Below are 19,234 nucleotides of genomic sequence, written 5' to 3' on the forward strand. Positions count from 1 at the left end.
ATATTGTTGAATATTAAATTACATGTCCCCAACTAAGCAAGCCAAAAGCCAAAGGCGACAAAGGCGAAAAAGGCGATAAAATACAACAAAATATAATCACATTAATAAATCCGCTTCTAATACAAAAATGGCAAAAATGCATAAATATAGGATCGTGTCTGACATATTTTAACACCTCTGTATCATGTACATCACAACTTTTATTTAGCAAGGTGTCTATTACATGACAAACTAACAACAGCGCAGAAAAAAATATTCTCTACTGCTGTAATTATTTAAGGCATTTAAATCCCACTGACAAATTATCTTCATGTTAATTAAGCTATCTGAACTCAATGTAAAGGATTTAAGGAGTTTGAGAAGTACATTTAAACCTTTTATATTGAGAATAGCATAGCCTACTAGCATACTATATTTCATTCTGCCATATAGGCTATGGCAGTATGCTAGCAAACAAGTATGGAATAAATAGTAGAAGCATGCTAGTATGCAGTTCTGAATTCTACTACAGTCCCATCAAACCTTTCTCCAACTAATTAGTTAATGCAGATCAGCTGAGTGATGGTGATAACTAGGAAGTCCCTAAACGCTGCAGGTTTCTAGCGAGCTGGCAGTCAGTCATATGTTAGGCAACCTTTTGAGATTCACTAATTCTAACTGTAGGAAACAAACACCAGTTTAAGCACACATAATAACCTGTTTGTAATGTATTTAAAAAATAGTTAGTCTTAGTGAAGTCTCATATCGCTAAAGAGAGGACTACAAATCCATATTAAATTAGGACCGGTAAACTCCACTGATTCGCCTAGCATTCTTTCTATCAGTCTTTCTTCTCCCAGTTTCTCATGGCCCTGAAGCTGAAACGAAGGCGAGAATTAAGCACGCTGAGGACAGAGGAGAGCAGAGCACGTTGGAGATTGACCATCATAACCGTGTGCTGTGTGCTAGTCATACTGGCAACCTTGATAGTGGGGTTGTACTTTAGTAAGAATATATTGCCAAGCCTTTCTGCTTTATCTCTTCTCTTTATTTTTCCTCTATTGTGCCTAATGCTATATGACAATCATTTCCTTAGTTTGACTGCTAAATATAAAGCTGCCTAGCAAATAACAAAAGTTCTCTGTTTGCAGCCATTAGGACAGTGAATAGCAAGTTTTTCTTTTGCTCTGGCTCAATGAGGTTCATTTCAATAGCGAAGGCATGTGATGGCAAGGCTGACTGCTCAGGTGGTGAGGACGAGATTGCTTGTATATCCAAACTGCGGACCAATGACACGTATCCAGGTGATTATGCACACATACACTCTTAAAAATAAAGGTTCAAAAGGTGTGTTTTTTTTTTTTTTTTGCAGTGAATGCCTAGAACAACCATTTTGGGATCCCCAAAGAACCTTTCAGTTATGGTTCTTAAAATAACCATTTATTAGTGAGAAAATTGTGTCTTCGTGGAGCTATACATAAAGAACCTTTTATTTGTACACCACTTTTGAGATTTTTACTGTGTGCTTAGTATACTAGAGATGCATATGTAGGAGAACATGTGATTCATGTGTATTTACCTATGTAGTGAGGCTGATGGGGGACAGACTGGTCCTGCAGGTGTTCATTAATGAGGGTGGATGGAGAACAGTGTGTGCTGATAACTGGAGGACAAAGCACACACGCTTGACCTGTCAACAACTGGGCTATACAGCGTAAGCAGAGCACATACATGGCACCGTGGTTATTAATTGATGATCTGTAGTAAATAAAGCTGTTAAACCTCGGGCAAGTGTTTAAAAACAAAGTGAAATATTTCACTACATTACAGGAGTCCGCGAAGTATAAGAGTCCCGGTGAAGAGTCTGCTCTTCAACCCTCACAATGAATTTGCTACAGTCAGCAATGACTCAACAAACTCTGACATCCAGAGTTTCCTCTCAGTCAGGTGAGATACACTGAGTAAAGTCATTTGTGATAACACTATGTGGGAAATCGCATTCCATTTACATGCAGTATAGAAATAATTATGCTCTCTCACACAGTGATAAATGTTCAGCTGGCTCAGTGGTGTCTGTGTCCTGCTCAGGTAAGACTGACTGTAGTGTGTGTTTGTGGATCAGGTTTTGTGTACTAAAGGGTTGAGCAAAATTCTGAATATTATAAATTTGGCTCCTTTAAATTCATGAGCTGGAATTGAATTTGCCACCGCGCACAGGAAGTTTAAACAGGAATGACAGGAAGTGGAATTTACAATTGAATGAAATTCAAGTCTATCAAAATCTATCTCTATATAAAACTTTTAAAAAATATAACTTGCTGTGCTTATGCAGACTGTGGGGAGGTGGAAGGAGAGGACCGTATTATTGGTGGGGAGGACACCGCAATTGAACACTGGCCATGGCAAGTTAGTCTTCAATGGAACCAACAGCACGTGTGTGGAGGAGCGTTACTGTCCACGCAATGGATTATTTCAGCTGCTCACTGTTTCACAAAGTGAGTCAACCTAGGACAGAATTTCAGTCAGTGTCTGACTCTGTTGTTTGAGTTTTTCCATTTAAGTCACTCTGTTGACTGGTGAAATGTCTTAAATGGGTAAATCTAAAACTTTGCAACCTTCTCTTTACAATAACCGAACACCCTTTTACCCCTTTTACCCGTTTAAATGTATGACAGTTGGTCCACTTGGATGTTATTTTGTCTTTCTCTCACATACAAAAACTAAGCCGGAGAGGAGAGCTGAGTCGATGGACTGTGGTGTTAGGTCAGACCCAACTGACGGCATCCAAGGGTGTCAGTGTAGAGATGATTGTGATCCACAAGGACTACAGTCGCTTGAGTAATGACTTTGACATCGCCATGCTAAAACTCACCTGGCCTGTCACAACTGGGGGTACAGTTATCCGTTCTGTTGACTTTGCTCAATTCTATATTCATTGGGTAGTTCAGCCCATTCAATGACAGGTTTTATTTATTTTTTCTTCATTCGATGACAGTTCAGGGATCACATCATATAGTGTAGTATTATGTATTATGATTATATATATATATATATATATATATATATATATATATAATCTCAGTAGTCAACATTTGAAGTGGATCAAAAAAGTTAATCAAAGTTGTCACAATGAAAACGTTATTGTTCAAAATTAATGTGTAACTTTGAAAGGTTTTGATGCACTTCAAATGTTGACTACTGTATTATAATGGCACACAGATTTAAAAAGGCATGTGCAAGTACATTTTAATATATGGTTAAACTATGTGCAAAATTTGATGCAAAAAATATGAAAGGTTCACTTACATTAGTTTTGTTATTTTCAACTTGAGAAGCTTCACGGTCTCATTATCATCCTACTCTAAGGCAGCATTGTCCATGGTTAGTAAAGTCAGAGTGGTTTGTGATGTCTAACATAGGATAAAGTCCCAAATAAATGTCACTGGCTAAAGCTTGTTCTCTGTCTACCCTTAGAATTGATCTTGCCAGTTTGTTTACCCCCACACCAGTTGTCTGTAAAGGAGATGCTTGTGGTGACTGGGTGGGGATTGCTAAAGGAAAAAGGTAAGATGAAAGGGGTTTGTTGTCACTTAATGGATAATTTGCAACTCTTAAGTCAAGTCATCCTCATTTATATAGCACTTTTAAAAATGTAGATTGTTTCAAAGCAGCTTTACAGAGATAAACATATAATTTAAGGTAACCGAGATGCGCTCATTTGTTTCCATTTCTCCTCATGAGCTGCGCGAGCCTCAACAGCACAACCGTATTACCAGTCAGCGGCTGTTTACGGATTGGCGCGGTTGGCACTTGGCAGTCAGAATGTCGGCAGATATTTTTTTTAACGATAATTAAAAAATTAAAATACATTTTAAATGTACAAATATTTTAAGTAAACAACAATAGTCCAAGTTTAGGAAACGTTTTTATTAAAACTTTAAAAAAGAATTCCGCATCTATTTTAGGTGGCTACGCCGGTGCTTCTACCTATTTCAAATCAGCCATCCACGTCTCATTCTGTTTCTCCCACATCCTCTATATTGTTTTGTCTCTGACATTTCATGACATTTTCATTTTCATAGGGGTGCCGCCCTCAGTGCTGCAGAAAGCTTCAGTGCCACTGATTGACAGGTCAGAGTGTTCAAAGCCCTCTGTTTATGGTTCCGCCATTACTCGCAGAATGTTTTGTGCTGGATTCCTCAAAGGAAATATAGATGCATGTCAGGTAACACAAAATGGAAAAAATCAGACAACCTTTAATATATATATATATTAATTAGTCTGTGTATCCAGAAAAAATAAAAACTGTGTATCAGTAAAGAATTTAAAAAATGGAATAGTCATTTTAAAATATCCATTATTTTTCAGGGGGACAGTGGTGGTCCGCTCGTGTACCTTTCATCTCGTTGGCACTTATTGGGCATAGTGAGCTGGGGTGTGGGTTGTGCACGGGAGGGAAAACCCGGAGTTTACACTGATGTTAGTCAACTTCTTGACTGGATCTACACTGTAATGAAGGTATGCGTCTCGTGATTGTGCAAATTAATATATATATATATATAAAATGTAAGTCTTATTCAAGATCAACTGTCATGTTTTAGAGACATCCATGAGGAGGTGAATCATGGATTAATTACTTCATGCCACAAAGGAGAAAAGACAATCGCCTCAGTGTCAAAACAGAAATCCGTGTTCGTGAATATAGGTATCATTCAATTTTATAATTTGATGTTCAATTTGACATAAGTGGTCAAAACTTATGCTTTTTTTAATCACACTTGTTCACTGGAATTATAGCACTATGGCAATTTTCCAGTTAGTCTGCTGTATGTTCACTGTAAAGCAATTAAAATACTGTACATGTTTTAACTTTTTTTTTTCTAACCAAAAGCATGTAGAAAGCAAAAAATAAATAATAAAGCTTGATGCATTTACCAATCCATCACATTTATTTTATCCAAAACATTTTTTTTAGCTTCTTCTAATAAAGAATTATAATATGCATGACTGTCCAGTCCCGTGGGAAATAACAGGCCTGCACACTGGCTTGAGGAAAATGGGATCAAGAAATCTGGATTATGCTCTGAGTGGTGCATCTATGATATAGCATGCGTTGTTTTACATTCAGTTTTGGCAGGGGCTGATGTCAAACAATGTCTACTGTCTGAGTTGAATTAAATTAAGTATCGGGATTGCAAATTCTCCAATTGCTGAGTCTGAGGCCTCTATTCCCATTGAACTTACATTTGTGTTAATAGCCTGGTTTAGATTGGTGTTCATAAAGCATCTGAATGTTTATGATCCAGCTTTAAAAAAAACATAGCTGCGGTGGCACTCTAATGCTTTAATAACATTTGTATAGTTTGCACACAAAACTTTACTGTAAATAACAATTTACAGAAGTTGTACATTCATGATATAATAAAATCAGCAATCAACCTTTTAATGTTTCTCCTACGTCTTCAATTGCTTGGTCTCTGACATTCCCTTATTCTGATTTTCCACATGGTGAGTTGCAGAAAGCTTTACAGAATCAGTTTTAGAATCTCAGTTTGTGTGAACCGACACAAGATATGGCTGCATGTATGTTTTTTGGCTACATGAAATGGGTATTTGTGAGGTATTGGACAGAAACATGACACATTAACAGAGAAATGCAACTTAAAAAAAAAACCCACTAGAAGTTCCAATTTGATGTGGTATTAGCCTATGGTTTAGTTGGAAACATGTGTAACAATCACAATTAGGTCATGACCTCTGCCAAGCCTGACAAATAATAGCTAATCCAACCACAACTGATGTTAATTAAATTGTGAATTAATAAAGGGAATAAAAAGATAGAGAGTGGAATAATATTAATTAAAAGTCCAAGATCTTAAAGCCTAATGTCAAGCAGAATACCTAACTATTTCACTTAACGTGAGAAATATAAAATACAAATTTAGCACAATATGGTAAAAATATTTCAGAATAAGAGGTAGTACAAGTGCTTTGAATATTTATGGATGTACCTTCTCAATATTTCTCCTATTAAATGAAGCTAAAGAGCCCTCTTAATGTGTTTTGCTTTACTGACCTGTGTGCCATCACAATAAAAAAAACTGAGGATCAAAATTTAAATAAAAGACAGTGTCGTCTCAATATTTGCCAGAAGTTATCCACTTATTCAATGCGCAGCTGATTCAAGTGTCATTGCAACCAGTGCAGTGAAATGATAACAACTTGAAAAGTTGAACCCTGACTCAACTTCATAAGTTTTTTTTATGGTAATGCTTACATTCAAGTGACCCAAACAGAATTGCAATCATTTCAACTACACTACAATTTAAAATAAAATGTAAAAAAATACTATAAAGAAAATACTTGCTATTTCCATAGACATTTAGTGATGTTACTGGGGGCTATGAGGGGAGCGCTACTGGATATACAGTATACATTGCTTTATCTTTTTTTCAGGTCCAAACTCGGTATAAATTTACCAGATTTCTCAGAGACCGATTTTGCGCTCTATGGTTTTAATAAATCTACAAGAAATTGTTAAACCGTAACAACCTCTGACTAACTGTTTATCTTGAGTTAACTACTTTTGGCACTGAAAACAAGTTACTTTGATCAAGGAAGACTTACTGCATGAGAATTTTATGACCAATATCCCCCAGGATTCACAATAAAATTCCTCAATAATTGCAGAATTCAAACACCTGTAAAACTATTCAAGTATTCAGTAATAATGGGTGTACCTATAAGGAGAGCTCTCAGTAGATTTGTTTCATTATCCTTTACTTTTTACCAACTTGCTTACTTTCATCTCTTAATATAAATTGTAACCAAAAGATGTAACACTTTTTTTATATGACACGATAATTTGCTATCTGTACAGCAGCTCTGTAGTTTCAAGAAAAGATTATTGGGGAATTTTATTTATTATTCTTAATTTCACTTCTGATCAAATGAACAGACCTCACTTCACCAGACTTGCTTGACGTCAGTCCCTTTTCTGGTCTCCACTGAATTCCCTGAATCCCTCAAGTAAAAGTTTGAAATGCTTATTAGCTAAACTTCTGAAAACCAGCAAGACCTATATCCAGCCATGTCTCATTACTTAAATCTATATTTACATCATATATACTATAATTTAGTTATTGTTTTGCATGACTGTATGATGATGAGTTTATTGCCTTTAAATATTGCATTTTCATGATGTCATGGGGTGAGTTGCATGGTTTACAGTTCACAGTATGTCTGTTTGCATTAAAAGGTTATATTTATATTTTTTCCTTTTTGGTGATCATATTTTTAGCATGGAAATTCACCACGCTATTTTCAGTTTCAAAGCTGATGTTAATTCTGTTCAGTGTGTGGCAATTTGTTTCAATATTACAATAAAAAAGCATTACATATAATATTTCTATACTATTGTTATAGTCAGCCATGTATCCCTAAAACTTCTGGCCATTTAACATGCTATAATGCATTGAAAATTATCTGAAGCAGCATTTTCAGTGTTTCATTCTGGGTTTTCTCTAAGGGGATATTGATTTCTACGGATTGTCAAGTATCATTCATTAGCTTGTATTTACTAACTGTTTGGTGACTTTTGCAATTTTGCAGCGTTTTCTATTTCTGTTTTTTTTTTTTTTGTTTGTTTTTTGCATCATAATGTTCTGCATTGATTTAGTCATCCTCGCCAAAAGGTGGCAAGAGAAGCATTAACAGGCACCGGTGTTTTATTTTCAAGCAAAAACGGTAATGAGTTTTATTTAGAACTGGACTCAAGACTGCTACAATAAGGCCTATTTTCTCCTTCCATGTTTATCATCATCAGATTTCTGATGATTTTTTTTTTTTTTTTGCTCTATTCAGAAGTACTGCATTAAAACATGCAGTTTTTTAAATCTGATCTGAGTCTGTCAGTCAGTGAAACAAAACAAATAACTAGTGTCCTCAAAATATTTCCTTCAAATTGTTGCATAATTGATCTTTCTACAACATATATTTAGGTTGGTGGCCATTTGACAAACAAGACTGCATTTGTATTTACACAAGGATTCACAATAAAAATCCATAGACCTTTGCTCTAAACTTGTGCTAAACCAAAGTTAATCCCCAAACAGTACTAGCTCTGCACTAAAGTTCAGAAGTGTTGCCTCACCTGTACTCATTTCTGAACTATTTTAGTCAGGAACCTACACGTGAGGCCAGGCTTCACAGTTTTACAGTCCAGTTCAATTAACTAAATGAATAGCATAGCTACATTTATCCCTGTCTTAAGCATTGTTTGAAGAAAATATTACATTTTTCTATCATAAGAATAAATACATCCCACACAGTGTGGGTCAATGAACTAAAGTGCATGAGGCTGCATGTGGTGCATATTTAACTGCATATATAAATGTAAATATATGCAGAAATACATAATGCCCCTCTTTTCATTCATAACCGTGTTTATGAGTCAACTATATGTTTAAAATGAGCTATGTGAAAATCATCCATGGATATGTTATGAATGAAAATCTTTACAATTTGTTTAACACTATCATTGCTCTTTATGATAAAAACAGAAGTGTTGCATTTGTAAACACGGATGTGAATGAACAGAGAGGGCACAGCATGATGGCTGATCCATGTTTTCACGTGCATGTGTGACCATGTTTGGATGCACACTGTCATGCTTTCTTTGGTGTAGATTTGGAGCCCGACAGACCGTTCTCCGTGTTATCAATCCCTGAGGAGGTGACAAGGCACTCCTTACTGAAAAAGACAAAGAAAGAAATAAGCAGAATGAGAGGGAGATCATGTTTAGATCATATATATTACACAGAATACTAATAATAATTAACAATATAATATTTTATATCAAATATTTTGTAATTCATGATTAATTTAGCTTTTTTATTTAAAATAGTCAGGCAGTAGTTTTTTATTTATTTAGTCTACTTTTTGCTAATTTGGCACAAACAATTTCAATGACATGGACAGAATCTGGTAAATGTCATACTTAAAAAGGGCAAAGGTACTCAGTCTTTCTTATGTGTGTACATACTAAAGGCTGCCATGAACTCACTTTTTTTCCTCAATCTTTGCGAGAACGAACAGAGTGAAGTTCTTTATCAGCATGAAGGCCATTAAAAAAGCGATCGATCCACCAACACAGGAGGCTATGATAATGGTGAGCGTGTTATCAACCACCCTTACTGAGAGGAGTATCCAGAGAATAAGACAAAAAAGAGAGAATGAGAAAAGAAGCAAAGTTATTTTAATAATGACCTTGAAATGTAACGTGCATATATCATTCTCTTTCTGTAACTGCCTCTCTCCCCACCCTGCTACACTTACGTTCCTCTACTACGTATAGAGTGAAAAAGGCGGTGTGATTCTTGCCCTTCTCTTTGGGGTTTTTGCCAAAGCAGCTGTAGACGCCAGCATCCTCGAATGTTATGTTCCAAAGCAGTATGGAGATGTTGTTTCCTTTACTGGTGCCAATATACTCCACCCTTTCACGGTAAATGATCACCTTATTTGGCTCCACATGATCCTTTGGAATTACAGAATCAGCCAGCTGATTGGAAAAAAGAACTCTTTAGTTATAAATGTTAAATTAAGCAAATGTTAAGTTAGTCTTGCTTAAACGTACACTGGCTCATACACTGTCTTTTTGTCTTTGACACTGTCAGTTCTAATGTAGTTTGCATTTATATCCTATAAATGATATCACTCTGATTTACAATATCCTTAACTTTGTTGGAATTGTTAGAAGAACATGGATTTTTCAGCAAGAAAAGGCGCAGATGTTTTGAAGACTCAAGGCCATCTAGCCTATAGACCTACATGTATAATCTTTGATACTTGAAAGGACATTTGCAATGTGCTGCACAGTATCTGCCACTGAGAAACAACATCAAGTCAATGCAACTGCTCCCCTTCCACCTCAAGTGTCCTTGAAGGCATACAAAACCAGCTCAAGAATAAGTGAGGCTTTCTATTTCCATCCAATCAATGTTAAACTTACGTCAGTAACAGTAACTAATTTAAAAATTATATTATTAAGTAAACAGAACAGACGTTGTATACAACGTGAAAAGTGCCCTGCTGCATTGTGTTATAGGTTACAACGGAGTATTAGGCCTACACGCGTTAGATATGTAGCCTAAATAATACACATTCAGCAGGTAATTATCGCAAAAATAAACCCTATCCGATCCATTTTCCATCTTATTACACTGCTGCTTACCAATATACGTTGACATGACATACTGATTTGAGTTTGAATTATTTTATAATTTTACCTACATTATCTTAAAGTTTCTGCTAAGAAAAAAATCCATTACAATAAAACAATCGGTAGCAACAAGACTAACACTGCAACAATATCAACAGTAATTGCATGAAGTCCTCCGAGATCTTTTTACTTCAATCGATTAGGCTACTACTGAGACGCAAGATGGCGCTAGCTGCGTTTGTATTAACGCGAGCGAGAGGCAGCGCGTGGTGTGATTTGATGTCAGAACGCTGGATGGCGCGCACATACGACATAAGCATAGACAGTAAAGTACAAAGGCGTTCACGTGATCAGTGTCAAAAATCGACTTTGATAAGTGAGCAATATAGTGCAGATACTTTTTTTATCTTAAAACTTTATTTTCAGGTTTAAAATTAGATTACATTTTCAACGGGGTCTCAGATTTTTAAAATCCCAATCAAGTTTGTTGTAGCCTAATATTAAACATTTTCGTTATGTTTAGCCTATACGGCAATATATGTTCAATTCTATTCTGTTTTATTCTATGCCAATTATTTACAAGTGTGCCTGATTTTATGCTAGGCTAGGCTACACATTAACAGTGGAATAGCTAGAGTAAACAGTGGACCTAAATATCCCATGATTCTATTGAATAAAATATCTGTTAGCCTACCTTCTGCATCGTGCCATTGTCATTGTACTCCCATTTGAAGTAGAGGTTGGTGATCCCAATACAGCTGGCATAGGTGCAGGGCAGAAGCACTGTGCTGCCGTTCACTGCTTCCAAAAACGGGATCTTACCAGTAGACATCTCCAGAGCATGAACGCAACACACACCTCAATCAGGAAGAGAAAGCAGATAATGAGGTAAACTGAAATGAAATATTCCTAGTTGTGTTGTTAGTGTCATTAAAACCATACGAGAGAGACGCAACTCTGGTTAGTCAAGGTCAGTAAGATATTATAATGATAAACTGACATGTGCACTGATTAAAATACAGTATAAATAAATATACAGTATAATAGCCTACAAACCATTCTCTCACACAAAGGCGATTCTTTCATTGAACTGATTGTTTTTTCTCATGAATCATAAGATCATCTCATAGGGAGTTTTACCCCAACACCCTTCTTGTTACCAGCCCTAGATGTTTGACACAATGCCAAACAATATAGTAAAATTAGTACATAATATTAATAAAGCAAATTAATTATAATACAGATATGTTATACAAAAAAACAGATATGATCCTTCACTTAACAAGGACAGTTGGACGGTTCTGTGAGGTGTTTTCTACACTGTAAAATCCAACAGTTGTTCTAACTAATACTTAGTTAACTTTACTTAATGTCTTAACTTAATTGTAACGTATCTGTAATATTCACATAATATGCCTTGGTTACTCTGAAAACCCAAGTGAATATTAATTGATTGGTTTGAGAGCCATTTTGTCAAGAAAAAATTTTTTTTTTGAGGCGGGGCATTTTCATCCACTTCTGCAGTTATCTTCATTCACTTATTTCCCAAAGTCATCTTGAATGTTGTATTGTCAATACCAACTGAAAATTTTGAGAGAACATCACATAAGATGACTTCATAAACTGATGTTGATTTTCCTAAATGTTTTTATTTGAACTCAACATTGTTGAGATTAGTGTTCCCTTTGGTTAGGTACAACTTTGTTTATATATTCATAATTCTCTTCATCTAATTTAGTGATGTAACATGAAATCACAGTTATTTGGTTTTAAAGGAAGGGAAGTAATAAATAGGTTGCCAGGTGATAAAATGATCTTTTAACATTACATTGTTATCACTTATGCCATAAACACCTTGTGAAACTTTTAATTGGGTAAATATAATTTAAAAAAACTTTAAAAAAAGGAAAAATAATCCCTCTATATTTGTGACAATATTTTGACCAAGACAATCGACTATTTATAAGTCACACACAGACTTCAACAATCAGCATGCAAAACACAACAATGGTAACAAATAAATTTGACTTATTTTTATTAATTGTAACAATAACAATTTTTATTTGCTGTTTTTGTTGTTGTTGTGCTACTGACACAAGACAGCAAATAAAACAAACAAAAATAGTCAAACAAAGCAATTGCATAATTTATTTATGCCTCAATGCACTCTGGGAGTCAGTAATTCTGTATAGCTACAAGTCAAGAGTAAATCTAAAGTTAATTACCAAGCACTCTCTACAGTTCTTTTTTAGTCACTAGAACTCTAATTAAAGATTTATAGTAAACACCAAGAAAAGAAAAAGTTAAGATGACTAAAAACTGGTATGCACATGAAACAGTGTCTCTCTCTGTAGAACCAGATCTGAAATGTGACAGCTGTTATGAACCTTGCTAAACCATGCGCTGAAATATTCAAAGTTCATAATCAGCTTCGTTCTGAATGGCACTGTAAAATCTAATTTGTTAAAATTATACTTTAAAAAAAAGCATGCAAACTGATTGACTTGAAAAAAATAAGTAAAGTGAAATAGGAATAGTATGTTATACGGACAAATGCTTAGTTAGTATGGTTCACTTCCACAAGAAACGGATAAGAAGCACAGTTTCATTAATAAATTATTGCCTGCTTGTTTCATTGTGAGAATCAGTTTGTGAATGCAATTTTGCAAGCTAACAGTGAAACTTTGTGTCTGGATACTGAAAATCTAACATATACATGTATAGTATAACATATATAACTGTAACTATAAATGTATTTTATGTTATGTTTCAGGCTGTGGTGACCTTACATTAACACCTTGACTTCTCTGACGTCAAGTGTCCAGAAGTTTGCTTGGCACGCAATGTGAAAAAGTGAACACGATCCGACGTGAGAGCGCTCGAGTAACTCTTCAGGAGAGGTTACTCGACCAGTGAAGAGGACCTACCAATCAACTGTACCCTTTCATGAGAGATATTTTAAACCAGGACACATCTTGGATCTTGGAAACACTGTGTACTCAATGTTGATTTTGTCAACATGCTTGTCATCATGTCCTCTGTAAGAGACATTGTGCTTCCATTACATAAACGTAGCCTGCTGCTTTACCCCAAAGAAACATTTTATTGCACAAAAGTTGATGAGCAAAGAGTCTCATGAGAATTAATGATTGAGAGATGATATTCAGTAATGTATCTTCCACAATACCTTAGGAGACATAAATAAGAATATTTTAATTCACAGTAAAATATAGAGCTACTAAAAGATTGTGGATAGCATAGCCCAGTGTAGCATCTGGACCAATCACACCCACAAATTATTCATTATATTTTATTAATTTAACCTAATTTTAGCTGAGAAGGAGAAATAAACCCTTTTGATCCTATATATTCTATATATAACCACTTGAGAAATGTATAAACATGTATCTAATTTTCCCATCTCATGATTTCCCTTTTATTGTGGTTTGGCCTATGTATTCATTCAACTCTATTGGATTAATGTTTCAGACTTGCATACTATGGTTAACCAAAATTATGTGTACAATGTTTAGTCTCTATAAACTCCAATCTTCATCCCTCATTTGTTAATTTACATTACATTTTGCTAACTTTGTGATGCATTAGTATTATAACAATCTTGAAGATTATTTTGTTAAACACCCAATCGAATTACATGTTCAAAGGCCTGCTTGAAAAAAAGGTCGTAAAGAAATTCCCTCCAAAGGGAACAACATTATTGGCTCAGAGCCCTCCAGCGGGTGACCTCTTTACACTTTAAAAATCACTGATCACAAGATCACGCCTCTTAGTCTCTTAGTTCTCTTGGGCTCTTAGTCCCTTTCTGAAATCCTGATGTGAAGATGATGCTGAACTGGAAGTTTTCTAAGGACCCCCAAGCTTGTGCCAGGCTGCGGCCTTGTCTTTCCATTCACCAAAGATCCTCTGACTCACACTGGTTCTCTCTCATCAAGACAACATCAGCAAAGATCAATGGGAGCCTCAACAAATTGCATCAGGACAGTTTAATTAAAATGGGCGAGACATGCAAGTATCAAACTTAGTCTCATTATTTGATACATTAAGAATCCTTACCCCTTTTAAAGAACGGCGTGTTAGAACAAAAACTGATGGTTTGCTCAAGGCTGTTGATCTGCTGAATTTCAAACGATGCTATAACTTTCTTGCTTTCTTGTATTCTGCTCTCTTTCCCTTGGTAAACTGCATGCATGTATGTCTGTGTATGTTAGAGTAGTTTAAGTGTTTAGTCTAGTTAATAAAATCTTGTTCATGTCACGTGTCTGTCTCCATATCTGGAGTCACTAATCATGTAGATTTTGACTAAAAGCTTTGAGTAGTACTGTAAAGTAAGAAAGACATTTCCCATACCCCGGACATGTAAACTTCTTAGAATGAATAAACAATTAACACGGAGTGTTCACGGCACAAACAGGTTAATTGATTGTAATATTAATTTTACAAAATTAAGTTAATTCTATTAACTGATCCAAATATTCATAATCAATTATAACAAGTTATAATTAATTATTAATAATTCTTTAGAGCTAATTTGCTACACCAGACACTTTGAAACCATATGATGAAAAATATTTAAAAGAGACTTAAGCAAAGAGACTCTTGCCTCAAACAGCCATGATTTCCAGAAATAGGTGATTCTAGACCCTATTTACACAGCTCTCGGATGGATAATTCTCAGTGACTCGGTCACTGACAAATAAATTTTGAATTTGCAAACTAAAATCAAGAAATATTCCCGAGAGCCATGTCTTATTATTCAAATTCAAATGCAGCTTATTATTATTATTTTTTAAATTTTAATGTTAAAGTACATACTCATTTGCTTAGTGAAATAAAGTGGTGTTATCATCCTAACATGATGAGAATTAAAGTATTGAATCATATTTGAAACAACATGAGGGTGAGCAAATTATAACTCTTAATATGACCACAATTTCTTATGCGTGGTTCCATCTGAACCGCCCCCCTTCCGTCCTCATCTGAGCCACTAATCTACACCAAACTAACACTTTATTCAACAGCTTCCCTGCAATGCAACATTGGGGCTGGATCTGTGTATGTCTGTGTTTAGGACACTAGGGATGCATAGTGTTTGCGAGCTCACGGTTTTCAGTATGAATTGCTGTTCTTCTCAGTGAGAGTATGTTGTTCTATCCTCAGTACTGTATATATGTCCACGTCATAGATTATCCCATGTAGACCTATTTTTAAAGTTTATTTTCCTAAATCAAAAATCACAACTAAACAGTCTTACCAGTGATAAGTGTGAGCAGAAGACAGGAAGCGGTTCTTTCAGAGGGTGCGCAACCTCCCCCTCTCAGATGCCCTCTGCTCTGCGTTTCCATCCTGCCCTTCACTTTCTTCGCCCTTCTTTTTGTCACGTCCACTAGCCTTCCTCTCAGCAGTTCAAGTCCAGTTTCACAGAAATCTTTGTTCCTCAAGATGCTGCCTGGGTGGCAACGACACCCGTCCGCTTCTCAGCAGTTGCGCACTTGATCAGTTTGTGCGCACAAACGTAAGATTCCCCCTGTCAAAGGCCTGTCCAGATCTCAGAGATCTGGAAGCTCAAGATTCAACCCAGCTGGAAAGATGAAATTTCTGGAGCTCCATCTGGCTCAGTTTTTTGGTTGTTCGGTTGCCCTCTGACCTGTGAAAAAGGCATGTTTTGAACAGGATGACAGCAAGACTTAATACATACACACAAACGCTCCACAAATTCCTGTATAAAATATTTGTCCCACATGAACTATAACCCTATATCTGTTATAACCAAGATCAGCTGACCGAATCCAGTTAAATCAATGAAGTTTTGAAGCAATTCACTGTAAGTTGGTTTGGATAAAAGTGTCTCAGCATACATGGAAAATTAATAAATAATCATAATTAAATATATTTATTCAAATATATTAACAAAACACAAAAAGTAACAAAATAAATAGCATTAATTAATAATTAATTAATAGTATTTATTGTACAATTATAAAGAAAATAATAAAATGTATGAATTTATTATTTTAATAATATAGTTTTAACAAATGTATTTATGTATATTTATAAATTTGGTCCACTTTGATCCAAACTGACAATAATAATAATAATAGTAATAATAGACATGTAGATTTGTTAATATTAATAAAACAATTCTACAGTCTCACACACACACACACACACACACACACACACACACACACACACACACACACACACACACACACACACACACACACACACACACACACACACACAAACACACACACACGCACACACACACACACACAGACACACACACACACACACACACACACACACACACACACACACACACACACACACACACACACACACACACACACACACACACACACACAGACACTGAACTTTTGTACTTGTGTATGAAGTCCTTAGCTAATATATATGCGTTTCCAGCTATGAAAAACCAACCAAAATTTGTCCAAATGACTCAAGAGCTGTGTGTTTGTGTTTAGTTAAGTCAGTGTGTGTGTGTGTGTGTGTGTGTGTGTGTGTGTGTGTGTGTGTGTGTGTGTGTGTGTGTGTGTGTGTGTGTGTGTGTGTGTGTGTGTGTGTGTGTGTGTGTGTGTGTGTGTCTGCGCCGTACCTCTGTTGAGCAGGTAAATCTGTGTGTCCTGTTCGGAGAAGCAGAGGGCATCAGTCCACAGAATATGCTGCACACAAATCCGCAGTGCTTTGGTCCCAATCCTGCTCAGACACGCACACAAACACCCTCTGACACCCACACATACGCACACTCTCACCGTCGCACCTTGTGAGAGACACACATGCAGTCCAGCCGGTAAAACAGAAGAGGACTGAAGAGCATTGAAGCAATGGACGTCTGAGGACAACTGCAGCTAATCTGTTCAACAGAAGTACCCCCCTCCCCCTCCTCTATGAAAAATCGGCTAAAATTTGGCTCACACTCAACTTTTCCCCTCCTTGGCTGACTGCCTGTCCCTCCCTTACTTCCTTTTCCCCCTCCTTTCTCTCTCTCTCTCCTAGCTGTAAATGTGGGTTCAGGTTGTTATAGCTGTGATATTTGGGGTCCGAAGTCTCTTCTGCAGTGCAGTTTTTAGAGAGGCAACAGGGAAGATGGCTCCAGAAAGAAACATGAGGGGTCCTCCGGCACCAAAACTGCTGGAATACACATCATTTCATACTCACAGAGCAGTGAGAGTTTTTTTGACCCCTATTACCTAGAGTGACATGCGTCACTTACGCAAAATGTGGAAGAAAAATGTATGAATAGGCTGCACGTGTATGTGTGAGTGTGTGTTTGCCTGCAAAGTGACTGTGACTTTGAATATGTGTTAATGTCTTGGTCTCTTTTCACATCTATGATAGATTAGCAGAATTGAGTTTCCTATGACTCTGCATTTCTCAACCCCACCCCCTCTGGTATTGATAATAGGCTGCACCAGCAGTGTCAGGTTTTCCTGGATCAGGGCAATTGTCATCTGAAACCCATATACTTTCTGAACTTGAGCATGTATGTGGCTTCTACAAATATAATCTGTGTACTGTATATGCAGATATATATAAAATGTGGGTGTGAAGAGAAATATGCATTTGTATTTACAGGTGAATCTGCCCTCTAATATGGAAGTCATTCTTGGTTATTCTAAACAAATTATTTATTTAAGCAGTTGTATTGAGAAATATAATGCTGTCAGCTGTCACATTCCATCAACAAATGAAACAAAAAACAAACAAACAACACAATAGAGAAGGGTCCATAACTAACTATGTGGAGCGGATTTGGGTCAAAGACCGGGAGAAGTGGACGACAAAAATTAATTCCGGTACAGGAAAAGAAAAGTGAGAGGAAATGGGAAGAATTTGTCTGGTCCGCAGGGAAAAAGTATATGCAGTAGAGACTCACTCCAGATACTGCTCTGCTTGAAACTTATCAGCTACATCTGAAATCACACACTCTCTGAGTAGGTATAGAGTCATTTGTGACTGCTAAAAAAAACAGTACATTTTATATAGTATGTAATCTGGACACACCTACATTCACCATGTTGTCATTGTCATGTGACTTACAGCACATGCTTCACTGCCATTCACAACTTCTCTGCCGTGCCCCCATGGGATTGTAAAATTTCCATTAGATCCGCACTTCAGAATCTCGCTGGAAGTAGTGGGTCATCCAGGTACTTTTCACCTACTGTTTTATGAATACTGTCAATTCAGACATGCTTTTCACTTACTGTTTTTGGCCTAATATATTGTAGGGAAATGCAATCTCAGATGCAGTCATCATCTTTTCTCAAAACATACCCTTGACTGAGTCGTTCCATGCAGTCAGCAACCTGGTGGCATCTTGCCTAAATGGACATGAGAAGTGGTAGAATGATGTTGCAGCACTACATTGTGAACTGCATCCTCAAAGTCTGCAAGGATGTCTCTGTTGTGCCAAGAAATATCTGGCATTGGCTGGTACAAATGCTGTAAAACATTTAGATGTCATCACTAAATCTTTCTTGAAAGGATAGTTTAAATGGGAAAAAAAGAAAATCTGTCATAATTTACTCACCCTTACGACATGTAACATAAAGGTATTCTGTCATGATCAACTCTCTGATTGTTTGGCATTATATTGGATATGACAATGTTGATATGTTTGGTCTTGGTGGAACAGATCTGCTAAGCTGCTTTATGAGCAAGTACGAGATTTGCTACTGCCAATACACACACAACATGCTGCTTTATGAGCAAGACATGCATGCTGCTGCTATGCAATATAGCATACATGAATTACCTGTAGGCCGTAGCAGATCTATACAGGTGGAGCTGGGGAAGGTGGAGGGTTTCTGAAAGCGTGCTGCCCTGCTATAGCAAAGGTTAAACAAGTATTTGAAGGTTTAGCAGCGAGCTCATTGATTTATACAGTAGGAACCAATCAATGTGCCCTATATGGCGTTATTGCAAGCAGATGGAGTTAAGTACCTTTCAGCTTGCTCCATCGTGAGTTTCATGACAGAACTTTGTATATACAGT

At 36.4% G+C, this 19,234-nt stretch overlaps 2 protein-coding genes across 2 annotated transcripts; one reads left to right on the forward strand and one right to left on the reverse strand.

Annotated features, from left to right (window-relative positions):
* The first annotated feature begins 593 nt into the window (after positions 1-593).
* Positions 594-4,917, forward strand: tmprss4b (transmembrane serine protease 4b). Its single transcript, XM_077231249.1, has 11 exons — positions 594-984; positions 1,131-1,283; positions 1,567-1,693; positions 1,810-1,926; positions 2,024-2,067; positions 2,312-2,474; positions 2,705-2,871; positions 3,454-3,543; positions 4,062-4,204; positions 4,348-4,497; positions 4,581-4,917. Exons 1-11 carry the CDS (start codon positions 846-848, stop codon positions 4,590-4,592), a joined length of 1,305 nt encoding a protein of 434 aa, XP_077087364.1. The 5' UTR covers positions 594-845; the 3' UTR covers positions 4,593-4,917.
* Positions 4,906-17,281, reverse strand: scn4bb (sodium channel, voltage-gated, type IV, beta b). The gene is made up of 6 exons (XM_077231250.1): positions 16,833-17,281; positions 15,471-15,863; positions 10,893-11,056; positions 9,316-9,538; positions 9,044-9,173; positions 4,906-8,730 (listed from the first exon to the last, which is right to left on the reverse strand). The coding sequence occupies exons 2-6, from the start codon at positions 15,559-15,561 to the stop codon at positions 8,646-8,648; spliced, it is 693 nt and encodes a 230-aa protein (XP_077087365.1). The 5' UTR covers positions 15,562-15,863; positions 16,833-17,281; the 3' UTR covers positions 4,906-8,645.
* Positions 17,282-19,234: the final 1,953 nt, after the last annotated feature.

Source organism: Siphateles boraxobius, unplaced genomic scaffold, assembly GCF_051911475.1.
Source record: "Siphateles boraxobius isolate OS27281-9 unplaced genomic scaffold, OSU_SipBor_1 16, whole genome shotgun sequence".
NCBI classification, from domain to species: domain Eukaryota; kingdom Metazoa; phylum Chordata; class Actinopteri; order Cypriniformes; family Leuciscidae; genus Siphateles; species Siphateles boraxobius.